The sequence below is a fragment of the Onychomys torridus genome, chromosome 3, assembly GCF_903995425.1.
Source record: "Onychomys torridus chromosome 3, mOncTor1.1, whole genome shotgun sequence".
NCBI classification, from domain to species: Eukaryota; Metazoa; Chordata; class Mammalia; order Rodentia; family Cricetidae; genus Onychomys; species Onychomys torridus.
In genome coordinates, this window is record NC_050445.1 from 107,598,191 (window position 1) to 107,611,663 (window position 13,473).

The following is a 13,473-nucleotide window of genomic DNA, read 5'->3' on the forward strand; positions in this document are numbered from 1 at the left end:
AATGTACCTGACAATCAAGATGCCGTGGATAAAAACCCAGTAAGAAGCTGCTCCTGCTCCAGTAAAACCCAACCAGGTGAAATATGAAAAGTCATCATGCCTGATGGAGGGAGTTTTTAATGTTGGAGGAGCTCACACACTGATGCAGCCACCCTGGGACACAAGACCCACCCTTGGCTCTGAAGATTAGGACATGAGGATGGTCTGTGGAGTGTGAGGTGGAACTGAGATCTTCAGTGCAGTAAGTGTGTGTGGGCATCTGCATGTTTCCCTGAGGCAGCTGAGCTCTCTGCAGTGGTTCCTGGGGTTGTATCAGGGATGAGTCATTGATCTGCTTTCCTCCTCGGCCACTGTTTGTTCCCACATAAAATGAACCACGAACTCCACACTAATCCCCACTTAAGGAACACCTTTTTCTCTGAAATTGGCATTGGGATCTTAGCCAACAGCATCCTTCTTCTCTTCCACATCCTCAAGTTCACTTCTGGGCACAGGCCCAAACCCACTGACCTGCCCATTGCTCTCTTGGCCCTAATCCACCTACTGATGCTACTGATCACAGCATTCATAGCTACCGACATTTTTATTTCTCACAGGGGATGGGATGACATCACATGTAAATTCCTTATCTACTTGTACAGAAATTTTAGAGGTCTCTCCCTTTGTACCACCAGCCTGTTGAGTGTCCTCCAGGCTATCATCCTCAGTCCCAGAAACACCTGTTTGGCAAAGTTCAAGCATAAATCTCCCTTTCACATGCCATGTGCCCTTCTTTTCCTGAGTGTCTTCTATATGTTCATTAGCAGTCACCTCTTAATATCTATTATCGCCACACCCAATTTGACCTTGAATAACATTATGTATGCCACTGAATCCTGCTCTATTCTACCCATGAGTTACCTGATGCAAAGCACCTTTTCCACACTGCTGGCCCTCAGGGAAGCCTTTCTTATTAGTCTCATGGTCCTCTCGACTTGCTACATGATGACCCTCCTGTGCAGGCACAAGAGGCAGTCCCAGCATCTTCACAGCACCAGCCTTTCTCCAAGAGCATCTCCAGAGGAAAGGGCCACCCGGACCATCCTGCTGCTTGTGAGCTTCTTTGTGGTGATTTACTGTTTTGATTGCATTATCTCTTGCTCAAGAACTATGTTTCAGAATGATCCAACATTTTACAATATCCATTTCTTTGTGGTCCATATCTATGCTATGGTCAGTCCTTTTGTATTTATGAGCACTGAAAAACATATAGGTAACTTGTTGAGTCTATGTGTGACAGGGTGATAAATGTTTGAACATTCATTGAATGGCAAGTTCCTTTAAGAAGAGCCAATGTGCTGGCATTAGAACTGTCAATCATGGCATTGTGTCTATGTGCTTTGTTGTACATGAAAATGTGAAGTTGTATTTTTTCTCTTAAAATTATTTAACTCATGTGGTGGCAAACATGTGACAGAAAATTTAACCATATGCCCTTTGAGATATGATAAGGGATGTGTATATATATAAAATATATATAAAATGAGTCATATATATATATATATAAAATATATATAAAATGAGTCATATATATATATATATATATATATATATATATATAAATATATATAAATGAGTCTTTAAGGGAGTCCTATGAGGTGGCTCTTAAACATCATGGCCTAGGATAGCCCATACTACTTTTAAGTATATAACCACTTCTAACAATTTTCAGTGTTTAAACTTCCTCTGTTATATTTATTTTTACAAATTAAATAAGAAAGCCTTTTTAAAAATAATAGTCATATGATCCAAAAGAAAAGGAATTACACACATAACTTTCAAAACAGAACTATATGCAAGGAACCATACTGTTGTGGAATATTATTTTAACTAGACAAAGACATGTTACTTTTGTTTATGCTGCATTTGTTTAATTATGAAAAGAGGTGTTGCATTTGTTTCATCTTGCCTGACTAAGGCCCCTAATTGGTCTAATAAAAGGCTGAACAGCCAATAGCTAGGCAGGGAAAGGATAGTCTGGGCTGTCAGGAAGAGGGAATACATAGGAGGAAAAACCTAAGCTCAAGAGGAAGAACAAGAGGAGAAGAGAGGAGAGAATGAGGGACGTGCTTAGGTAAGAAACCAGGCAGCCTCAAGCCAGACAGACACAAGAAGCAGTAAAAGTAAGATATATAGAGGTAAGAAAGGTAATAAGACCTGAGGCAAAAGGTAGATAAAGAGAAACAGGTTAATTTAAGTTAAAATAGCTAGCCAGAAAAGAGCTAAGCTAAGGCCAAGTATTCAAAACTAATAAGATGTCTCCTTGTCGTGATTTGGAAGAGAGTTGGTGGCCCAAAAGAAAAAGCCTGGTACACTACACAATGACTTGTCCAGCAATGCTAACAGTAACAGGATTTAAAATTCTCAGAGATGGAAACAACTGTCTAGAGTTATCAGAACATACAACAAAACATAACCTTTTTTATGCTTTGGGATACTTAAAGTGCAAGGACATTCCAGCACAGGAATGAAAAACAAGAAATAGGTTTGGGGATTTAGCTCAGTGGTAGAGTGCTTGCCTAGCAAGCACAAGGCCCTGGGTTCCATCCTCAGCTAAAAAAACAAAAAACAAAAAACAAAAAACAAAAAAACAAAAACAAAACAAAACAAAACAAAAACCCAAGAAATAGCCATACCATACTGATCAGCTCCCTTGGGGTTCAAGACTCCACCCCACATCTCTTGTAAAACCCAATCTTCTCTCCCCTCTCCATGCCCCACTCCCCCATCTGCTCTTTTTTAAATGGCTTGTGGTAAGTTCTGTTGCTTGGGCAAACACTTCTGCTTATGAGGCAGTTTAGTAAACTCTATTACAGAAGCTTAATAAGCCAATCAAATGTGTGTCACTGTAGATTGCTATGCAGGGGACACAGGGAACATAAAAAGCTTTGCTTATATCAACTTGGGGCTCAGCTTTGGACCACTGTCCTGTGGGCCTATTGTTTCCATAGAATAAACGATCCTGGCTTCAGCTTGGGTGTCTCAGCCTTTGCTTGTTTCCTGCAACAATGGAACCTAGACAAACCATGATGTTGCTGTGCAAAGTAAGATAACACAGTGAGAGAAAACAAGTATTGTGTGGATTGCCTGAGAGAGGGGCGACTCAGAGAGACAAAATACAATGAATGTCACTATGGAGGATTGAGAAAGAGTACAAATGGAATTTTTTTCCTTGATGGATGTAATTTCAATTCAGGGGTAAACCCATGCAGATATGTGTAGTTATAGGATATAATGATGTGTATGTGCTCACTAGCACTCAATTGTGTGGCTAGAATGTTCAAATGACATCTTCTTATGTTTTGTGAGCTTCCTTATAATAAAAGACACATTATCTTCGTGCAGCTAACACAGCATTCTCTTTAGTCCCTGTGAAGTTCAGTGGATAATGGATTCACTGCAGAACAAGGACCTGAGTTCAGATATCCAGTATTCACATAACACCAGCCAATAGGGCACGGGGCATCTTCCATCCTAGAGTTCTTATGGGTAGAAGGGAGGGGATTCCTAGACTCTCCACTGTAGCTAGCCTGGCCACACCATAGAGATGACAAGAGACCCAACCTTAAACCAAGTGGAAAGTCTGGACCAGAATAACAGGCGTAGTGTGAATTATTATTAAGAATTGGTCTTAATAATAAAAACCCAGAGTCAGATATCAGGGTAAACAGTGAAAGATCAGAGAAGTAAAGGAGCTAGTCACAGTTACCTCTTATCTCCATGAGGATCAGGCTGAAAAGGGGATGAGCTCCTGTCTCCTCCCACCTTATATTACTGTCTCCATTTCCCTATTGCTGGGATTAAAGGTGTGATCCTCCATTGCCTGGCACTGTTTCTCTTTAGACTGGATCAATCCCATGTAGCCCAGAGTGGCCTTGAACTCCTGATCTTCCTGCTTCCTCCTCCCAAGTGCTGGATTAAAGGTGTGCTCCACCACTGCCTGGCCTCTATGGTTAACTAGTGGCTAGCTCTGCCCTCTGATCTCCAGGTCTTGTACCCATGTCAAAAAACACCCAGAGACCACCAAGGAGCCAGTTTCTGATGCCCTCAGTCTCTCCTGGGAAAGTGAAGCCCTTGCTGGAGATCCTGCCAGTGCCATGTGCTGCTCAGCTCTGGCACTCAGCCTTATAGGCAGCTCCAGTGTTGTGAGCTCCTGGATAAGGTTTCCTGTGAATGCAAAACTACAACTGTAAAGCACAGATGAGACATAAAAATCTTTGATATTAACAAATGCCATAAAGCTATGGACTTAAAATATGCTTTTACTTTAAACATGGAATTAAATACCAAATTCTGTCACACATGTGTTTCACATAGGTGTCAGTACTGTATTTTCAAAGACCAACTCACAGAAATGTGGCAATGCTAAATTCACATTCTATACCTGGAATAGTTACTGTTTATACTTGTATATCACCAATTTTTAGAATCTACTTGAGGAGACAACTCAAACATTGGGTGATGGGAGGAGACAAGCTGGTGGAAGATTAGGTTACATGTACTTTCTCTATGTTTAATGAGTCGTGTTGCCTGACAAAGGTCACATGTCAACACAATGAAATGGGACTTAACCACTAAAGTACTAAAATGTTAAGAGTGATGCTGGAGGCCAGGGAATAAAAAGAACCCAAGGCCCAATTGGCCTTAGCCTAGTTAGCATTGGCCAGAACATTCATGCCTCCTCTGATCTGCAAAGGGTATTGGGAAATGTAGTTTTTATGCTCAGTCAAAAGCCAGAGAGCAGCTTTATTGTCTCAGGAACTGATATTTCCCACCACAGCTTTGTCTGCAGCAATAATAGCTATTGTTGGTTGTTTTTACTCTTTTGGAGGCCCACCACCCAGCTCCCAAATAAATCACACACAGAGGCTCTTTTCTTTCCTTTTTTTATTATTATATTTGTGCTTTAATTTTACACATCAGCCATGGGTTCCCCCATCCTCCCCCCTCCCACCCCCATCCCCACCTAACCCCCATCCCCTCCCCTCCATTCCCATCTCCTCCAGGGCCAAGACTCCCCTGGGGATTCACTTAAACCTGGTGGATTCAGTGCAGGCAGGTCCAGTTCCCTCCTTCCAGGCTGAGCAAAGTGTCCCTGTGTAAGCCCAAGGTTCCAAACAGCCAGCTCATGCACCAAGGACAGGTCCCGGGTCCCACTGTCTGGGTGCCTCCCAAACAGTTCAAGCTATTCAATTGTCTCACTTATCCAGAGGGCCTGATCCAGCTGGGGGCTCCACAGCCCTTGGTTCACAATTCATGTGCTTCCATTCGTCTGGCCATTTGTCCCTGTGCTTCCTCCAATCTTGGTCTCAACAATTCACGCTCCTACAGTCCCTCCTCTTTCTTGACAATTGGACACCTGGCTCATTCTTAATTACAAATTCCCAGCCTTAGCTTGACTTGTTTCTAGCCAACTTTTCTTAACTTAAAATTATCCTGTCTCTCTTTTGCTTCTGGGCTTTTCCTGTTCTTACTTCTGTAAATCTTACTCTTACTCCATGGCTGGCTGTATAGCTGGGTGGCTAGCCCCTGGAGTCTTCCTCCTTCTCTGGGTACTGCTCTTTCTCTCCTCCCAGATTTCTCCTATATATTCTCTCTGCCTGCCAGCCCTGCCTCTCCTTTCTCCTGCCTTGCTATCCACCATTCAGTTCTTTATTAGACCATCAGGTGTTTTAGGCAGGCACTGTAACACAGCTTCATAGAGTCAAACAAATGAAACATAAACAAAAGTAACACCCCTTAAACTAATATTCCACTATAAATAGTCACACTGTACTCTCTCACAGATCTCTTTGACAGTGCCTTGGTGTTAATGGAGATGGAGTGATTTCCATGAACTGGGAGATGGCTCACTGGATAAAATAATTATTATACATGTGTGAGGTTCAGAGGTCAGATCCCCAACACCAAGTAGAGATTGGGCATGTATGCACACGCTTGTAATCCAAGCACCAAGGGGGGACTTCACTGCCCCACCAGTGTTCCCTGGTTTCTGAAATCTGTTTCAGAATTAAAGATGTGAGTAAATATTAAAAGAAGTAAATAAAAATAAAGAAGTAGAGGCAAAGCTCAGAGCTGGCGTCACAGGCAGATGGAGCACAGCTCAGAGCTGGCATCACAGGCAGGTGGAGCACAGCTCAGAGCTGGTGTCACAGGAAGATGGAGCACAGCTGAGGCTGACCCATGCCTGAGATGGACTCCAGTCCCTGAGGAGACAGGAAGAGGCTGTGCTTTGTCTGAGTGGAGCACTGATATGCACTGTGTTTCAGTCTCCTGTGCAGACATGGTGCACCGCCTGCACCCAGGAGAAGGAGGCAGGAGTATTTAGTTCAGGAGCAATCTGGGATACTCAGAGACCTTGTCAAGAAAAGCAGTCATTTCAGGGAGACCCTCAAATAGGTGTTAGAATCAGAAAACAGTACTTTAATATAACTCTTCTCAATGTTTGATGTTAATACAGACACAACAGATGGAATGATTAGTAACTTCCAGAGAGAACTGCAAACCTAGGTGGAATGAAAAGGAAATTGAGGACAAAAACTGTACATTGCCTGTGGATGGGCCTGGGAGGTTTGGAAACTCTAGGAGAAAGCGACAGAGATCTTCAAATCAAGGTGACAAGTGCCCATTGTCAGGAAGGGAGGATTAAATGGAAGCTTTTGAATGTGAAGTGAGAGTAAGTTGTTGAACAACCCTTTGAACACATGTAATCAGGAAGGGCTCATCCAGGAAGGAGGAAGCCCACAGCCTGTTGTTACTGGGACAACGGCGTCACCACAGTCCAGCCTCATCCTGGACCCAGCACTTCTCTGCCTGTAGCAGACTAGACTTCTGCCTTACACTCTGGCATGGTGTGGCACAGAGATCACCCATTTACATCTGTTCCTCTGTCCCCATACAGTCCTTGGGAAACTCTGGAGATGGGGATCTGTAGGTGAGACCTACTATTTGGAGGAGCCAAGAATTGCTCTTTGGAGAAGCTGGAGAGATCTGAACACACATGCCAGTGCTATGACTTGCTGTGGGATTACAGGCAGGAGAGTCTACCTCTCCAGGTCTTCCTTTCCCTAAATGTGTGACAGAGAGCTGTAGGCTGTGTGTGCTCGTGTACCTGGGGACTCCCTCTTGTGTGCATGTGGAGGCCAGAGGTCATTTTAGGTGCCATCTATTTCTCTCCACCTCATTTGTTGAGACATGGTCTCTCACTGAATCTGAGAGTCATTGTTTTAACTAGACTGGTGGGGCATTGAGGTTCCTCTCCTCTTGGTGCTTGGATTACAGGCATGTGCATACATGCCCAATCTTTACTTTTGTGTTGGGGATCTGACCTCTGAACTTCACGTATGTATAATAATCATTTTATCCAGTGAGCCATTTCCCAACTCGATCCCTGATGTTAATACATGCTCCATGGGGGAGAAGTGTAGGCAACCCAGGAAGAGGGTTGCCTATCACACAGTGTAGGGAAAGCATCCTTGGAACCATGGGAAGTCATGGGAGGCCCAAGAGTCCTCACCCCAGATTAGAGGCATCACAGTGAATATAATTGGTTTGAATTAAGTCTAAGGAGAAAAATTAGAAAACTTAGGGTTGTCTATATGACATAAACTTTTTGATTCCTCCCTCTCAGCAAGGAAGCTCAGATAAAGTTTGTGCTTAGCTCTCCCTAGATGGCTGTTATCCAGGACACAGGGAGTAAGATCAAAGGCTGGGAAGATGCTCCACTGGGATGTCATGTTTCCAGGTTCCCCAGTGGGACCTTGTCACCTTTAATAGCCATGAAAATAACATGCTTCAGGGGTGCGTTAATGACTTCTGTAACATGAATCTTAAAAGGTCTTATTAATAAAATCAAGCCTGAAGCCAGGTATTGGGGTGAATGCTGGAAGATCAGAGAAGCAGAATGAGCCACAGCTTCCTCACTTCTCCAGTTCTTCAGCTTAGGCTCCAGAGGCAGCTTCCATCTGTCCCCTGGGTGCTCAGGATGTAGTTTCCTTCCCTTGGATCCAGACTGACACAGGGTGGAGAATGTTGCCTAAGAACCGCCACTGATACCACTCAGAGATCCTCTAGGAGCACAGGTCAGTCAAGGATAGAATTCACAGGCCCTGAAAATCACAGGGCTGGGCGGATCTTGGTGTTTAGGATACCAGAAGCCTGTGCAGGATCTCTTCAGGCACAGTCCTCCCCTGCCACATCCATCTGGGTAAGTGCTCTGCACCCACGTGCAGGATCAGAAGGTGCTTGGGTCCCAGGCAGGCTGTGGGAGGAGGAGCAGTGGGGCTCAGGGAGGTTGTCAGCATCTGCAGAGGAGACATTGAGCTCTGACAGCCTCTCGGCACAGGAAATGTGTGCTGCACGGACGAGGGTGTTTTCTTCTTAGGATATTTTCTGAAACTCCTAAAAATAGTTAACTTTTCATTGGAGACATCAATGTTTTATATTTACATGTTTGTCTGGATTAAATGACTCATTATATCCAATGTTCCTCATATACAGTATATTTTATTAATTTAAAACATATATTGTTATAGAAGTATTTATTATGTAACTCCTATATTTTGAGTGATTAAAAAGAATTCCAGGGTGTCTGGAAGGAAATGTCCTTCCTTGTGTCAACATTGTCTAGTAGAGGATAATGTCACATTACTTGGAGGTCCCCACCAGTATTTTCTCCTGAAGTCATTTTATTCTGATTCACTTTCAGAAATCACATACCAATGCTCTTGTCTCACTGTATGTGCACTACACAGTTAGACATGTCCTTGGAGGGGATCTTGGTGGCTGGAACACTCGATATTAACTATACCACGAACACAGTGGTGGTTTCCCCTTTTGGTTTCTAAAGAGCCAGGATCCAAATTCCAAGAGCTTGAGAGGAACCACATCTGTGTCTGTTAATCTGTCCTGTGTTCAAGTCACTGAGAAATGCCCCTTCCAAACACCCTGACAGCGGAGTGCTGGATTCTCAGTTTGCTTAGAAAAGAGTACAAGATGTTAGTCAAGCCTCACCCTGTCCTGCTCTGTGCTTAGCATTCAGATTTTCTCAGTCTGGAGCTTTTCATAAATCATCAGAACAGACAGACATGAACACCATCTTTCTTACTGCTGACACACAGAGACTAAGAGGAGAAGAGAAAGACAGCTGTGCAGCAGACAGCTGGTCTTGGCCATTGTTTCCTCCTGAGCTGAAGACCAGCGGGGTCTGCCACAGGCTGTGGATCTCCAGGCTGACAGTGGGATCAGAGAGGAGGATTCTCTGCAGCTTCCTGCTTCTGTATTTCAAAAAGTACTTTCCTCTCCTGCTGTTTCAAGGTGTAGTGAAAATATTAGTCAACATCCTAGCTGCAAGTCTGAGCCCAGAGTAGTACCCACACTCATTTCAGTGAAAAAGATGACAGGGATTAATTCCCAAGATACTTTTCAGAATTAGTGTTTATTTCTTAGCCCGGATATTCTCTAGGCATTTGCCATGGCATTCCTGCAGTTCCTGTACTTTATGGCCTCTCTGGACACAGAGCTGACATCTGCTTGGTGATGGCTTTCCTTCTCTGATGCACCAGCCATCTCCCTAGAATCTCTCTAGTTTTCCAGATAGAATTAGGAAAAACAAAACAAAACAGCACACACTGCTCAGTTCCACCCCATGCAATCCCACTTGCAGATGGAAGAGCCAGTTTCCCATCCCAAACCCATCTGTCCATCTTACATTAACTCACAGAGGGGATGAGAGTGTTGACATCATGGTAAAGGTGAGCTGTCTGAGGATGACAAATACAAGTCCACTGTTTTGTGAATGTAAGAGTAGACAGGTACCATTCAGTCCTGACATGACCCTGCTCTTTACCCATCCTCTCAACACCAGGAGATGGGCAGGCTGATTCCATGTTGGGGAGGAAACACATGTGTCCTTCCAAGCTGCTTCTCCCTGGATCAGTGCACCTACTGGGTCATAGGCACCCCATCCTGCAGTGACATCTGCTGAGGGATTTTCTCCTTTCATTGCACTCTCTACTTCCAACCAGTTTACAAGTTTGAGTCACTGTCCTGAGCACTGGTCACTTGTTTGAGGTCCATTTGGTGATGTCAGGCACTGCAAGGCTCTCCCCCGATTGCAGGAACTTCAGGATGACACAGTGCCTGCAGTCAAGGCTTTTTGAACTCTGCAGTGCAGGGCAAGCTAACTCTCTCATCTTTCAGGGGACATCCCTACAACTGGCTCTAACAGAGGGAGCCCCAGTTTTCTTTTGGTCATTTCTCCTTTCTTGAGTATTCTGTTTTACTGGTCTGTTCACCTTTACACATTCTTCATGTGGGACAATTTCCCAGACCCATATCACTTTCCCTGTGACTTATTTCCTTATATACAGAAAGTCAAGTGTCTCTGAATCAATCTGTGTTTTCATTGTGCAAAAGGCGATTTGGGTCCACTATAAAACAGTTTATTCTAGGACACTGACAGGGCAGCCACCATTACCTTGTCTGATTGAAGAAGGTGTCTTAAATGATACTGCTGGTGGTGGAGCATTTCTGTCCTGTCCCCTGACTTCCAAGGTTAAGCTCTGCTAGGCTGGTGTAAGCTGGTAAGGCTCACCTAGGAGGGGACGGTCCTGGGGATTCCTTTTCTGTGGTTTGTTGAGGCATCTTCACCAGAATGGCTCCCCATGATTAGTCTAGAAGTTATCATATACATTTCTTTACATCATATATAATTGAAAGACCTTTACACCACATGCATTTGATTTGTATGTCTGATTGATACAAGTATGGTGCAACATTGGGAGAAAGAATGCAGAAATAGTGTCTGTGTCTCTCCTGGCCAGGTAGTCCTTGTGATGACATGATGGCATGCCCCATTCTTGGTCTGTCTTCTGGATGAAGGAGGCTTCTCTGGTGGTCACCTCCAGACAAATAAGGTTTTCCAAGGGTTCCAAAGCCCCATCCACTAAAGTTGTGGTATTATGAGATCCTTCCCATTTTCCTAAATCAGGGTTTGCAAAGTCCCATGAAGATAATAGGGTCACTGTCTGGTTACCAGTGGAGAAAATGTACTGTTTGCAGAGTTTTGCAATGAGCTGTGTGGAAGGGTTGAAGATTTCTTTTCTCTCTCTCCCTCACGCCCCCCCCCCCCATAGATTTTGTTTCATTTTGTTTCTGATCTCTGCTTACTGAGACTGAGATTAAGCCATTAAACCCATATGTTATATAAAGAAAATGACAATTCAAGGGGAATAATTCAGTGAAACTCATTTAAAACTCAATTAGTACCATTATTGCTATAATCCTTACATTATTATTATTGTTGTTGTTGTTGTTTTCGAGACAGGGTTTCTTTATGTAGCTTTGAAGCCTGTCCTGGAACTCATTCTGTAGACCAGGCTGACCTTAAACTCACAGAGATACACCTGCCTATGCCTCCAGAGTTCTGGGATTAAAGGCTTGTGCCATCACTGCCCAGCTCATTATTATTATTATTATTATTATTATTATTAATTATTATTAATTATTAATCTTATAAAAATTTAACTTTTCCGAAGGTTGCTATAGAATTTTATTTGGGAAATCTCTATTTTAAACAATTTATTTTATATTACATGTACAAGTATTTTGTATGCATATATGTATTTTCACTACATACATGCCTGATGCCTGTGGACCTCAGAAGCAGCTTTTGGATCCCTTGGAACTGGTGTTACAGGTGGTTTGGGGCTGCCGTGTGAGTGCTGGGAATTGAACCTGCATCCTCTGCAAAAGCAGCAATTGCTCTTAACCATGCAGCCATCTCTCCAGATACTGTTTCTAATTGTTTAAACTATCTACCTTTGCTCTGATTTCTTTCCTTTCCTTTCATTTATTTATTTTGTGGGGGAGGAGGAGGTATGCAGGCCACAGCACACTTCTTGGGGTCCTTGGAGTTGGCTCTTCCCTTCCAGAATGTAAATCCTGGGAATCAAACTCACATCGCCACGATCAACAGCCAGCCCATCTGCGCACTGAGCCACCCTGCAGGCCTTTTGCACTGAATACATAGTAGGTGCTGCGTGTTCAGGACCTTGGACACTTCTGCTTTTCTTCCTATCTTACAAGTTCCGAGGTCTAAACAATATAAAACCAGCACACACCCTTGAATTTCAGATGCTAGTTACTGTTTGATTGAGCCATATGACTACTACATAATTCAGGAGTACGATATTTGAATTCAAGTGAATGCTTGCACCATATGAGTAAGACTCTTCCAGAAGATCCTTTATCAAATCTTCTGGTGTACATCTGAAGCTTGGGCCTCCTGAGTCTGAGAAAGATCACTGTTTCCTCAAAGAGGTACGGAATCCTAGATGCCTGTGCAGCCCATCTTTTAGGATGGGTTTATTAAGTTTTCTTTCCTTAAAACCCTACAATGGGAATGGCCATGGATCTATTGTAATTATAATTCTATTTCTGTTTATTAATCTTCACATGCCAGAGGAGAAAAACCCCAGACCATGTTCCTGCCAGTATCTGATAACTGGACGCTTCTCACAGGGGCTTTTGTTACGCTGTGACATGAACATATATCTCAGATGCAGTTACAAAATGGTATTCACAGAAAAGACAAATACGGTACCAGAATGCTCTGGAAAAGGGCTGAACTTTACTGCTTTCATATTTAATCTTTTCTGTTTCAGGCAGGGCAGAGCTGATCAATTGTTTTTAAAACTGCATTCACTTTCCCAAGTCACAAACATAAGGAACCTCATGAGAATAAAGCCAGCAGCAGACACTTCCACAACTCACCCTGTGCAGGAAACACTGCCATGGTTGGCACATAGACTTCATCTTCTTTCACACCTAGGGTTTCCCTGACACAGGCACACGACTGTCCATATGTTCTAGAGGAGATGACCGCGGCTCAGCCTCAGAGTGCTCAGGATCATGCTCAGAGGAAATGGCAGACTGTGGGTAGAATGTGGAGCAGTCTGGATTCAGAGTTCCCACTTCTCAGTGCTCCCTGCAGAACCACATGAAGAGCACTAGATCTGCAGCAAGGGAGCAGAACACAGAGAGACTGGAAGGAAACGACTCTGGGCCTGTTTGACCCAAGGACACTGTTTCATGCCAGAGTCTCATTTCTGCTTCCTTGCAATCCTCACTGAACTTCCTTAACAACTGTAGGGCTGTTATATCCCTGACAATCAAGATGCTGCAGATGAAAGACAAGTTGCTTTTGCCTCAGGAAATCTCAAATATGAAGTGATAGGAAAAGAAGTCTTTCTATGACCCAGGGCAATTTTTAATACAGAAGAAAGCTTCTATACTGATGAGGCGTAAGTGACGGAATTTACACTGATGGGGTGTAAGTGTCAGAACAGGGAGAGCAGGGGTGGTTTCTGGACAGGTGGAGGTGGCAGCAAGTGGAATACAGCCGGACTGTGACTTCCCGACAGGTCCCCCTGA

General features: G+C 43.6%; 1 protein-coding gene across 1 annotated transcript; it reads left to right on the plus strand.

Moving 5' to 3' along the window:
* Positions 1-369: 369 nt before the first annotated feature.
* LOC118580782 (vomeronasal type-1 receptor 45-like) lies at positions 370-1,284 on the plus strand. The gene has a single exon (XM_036182739.1). It carries the CDS (start codon positions 370-372, stop codon positions 1,282-1,284), a length of 915 nt encoding a protein of 304 aa, XP_036038632.1.
* The last annotated feature ends 12,189 nt before the right edge of the window (positions 1,285-13,473 follow it).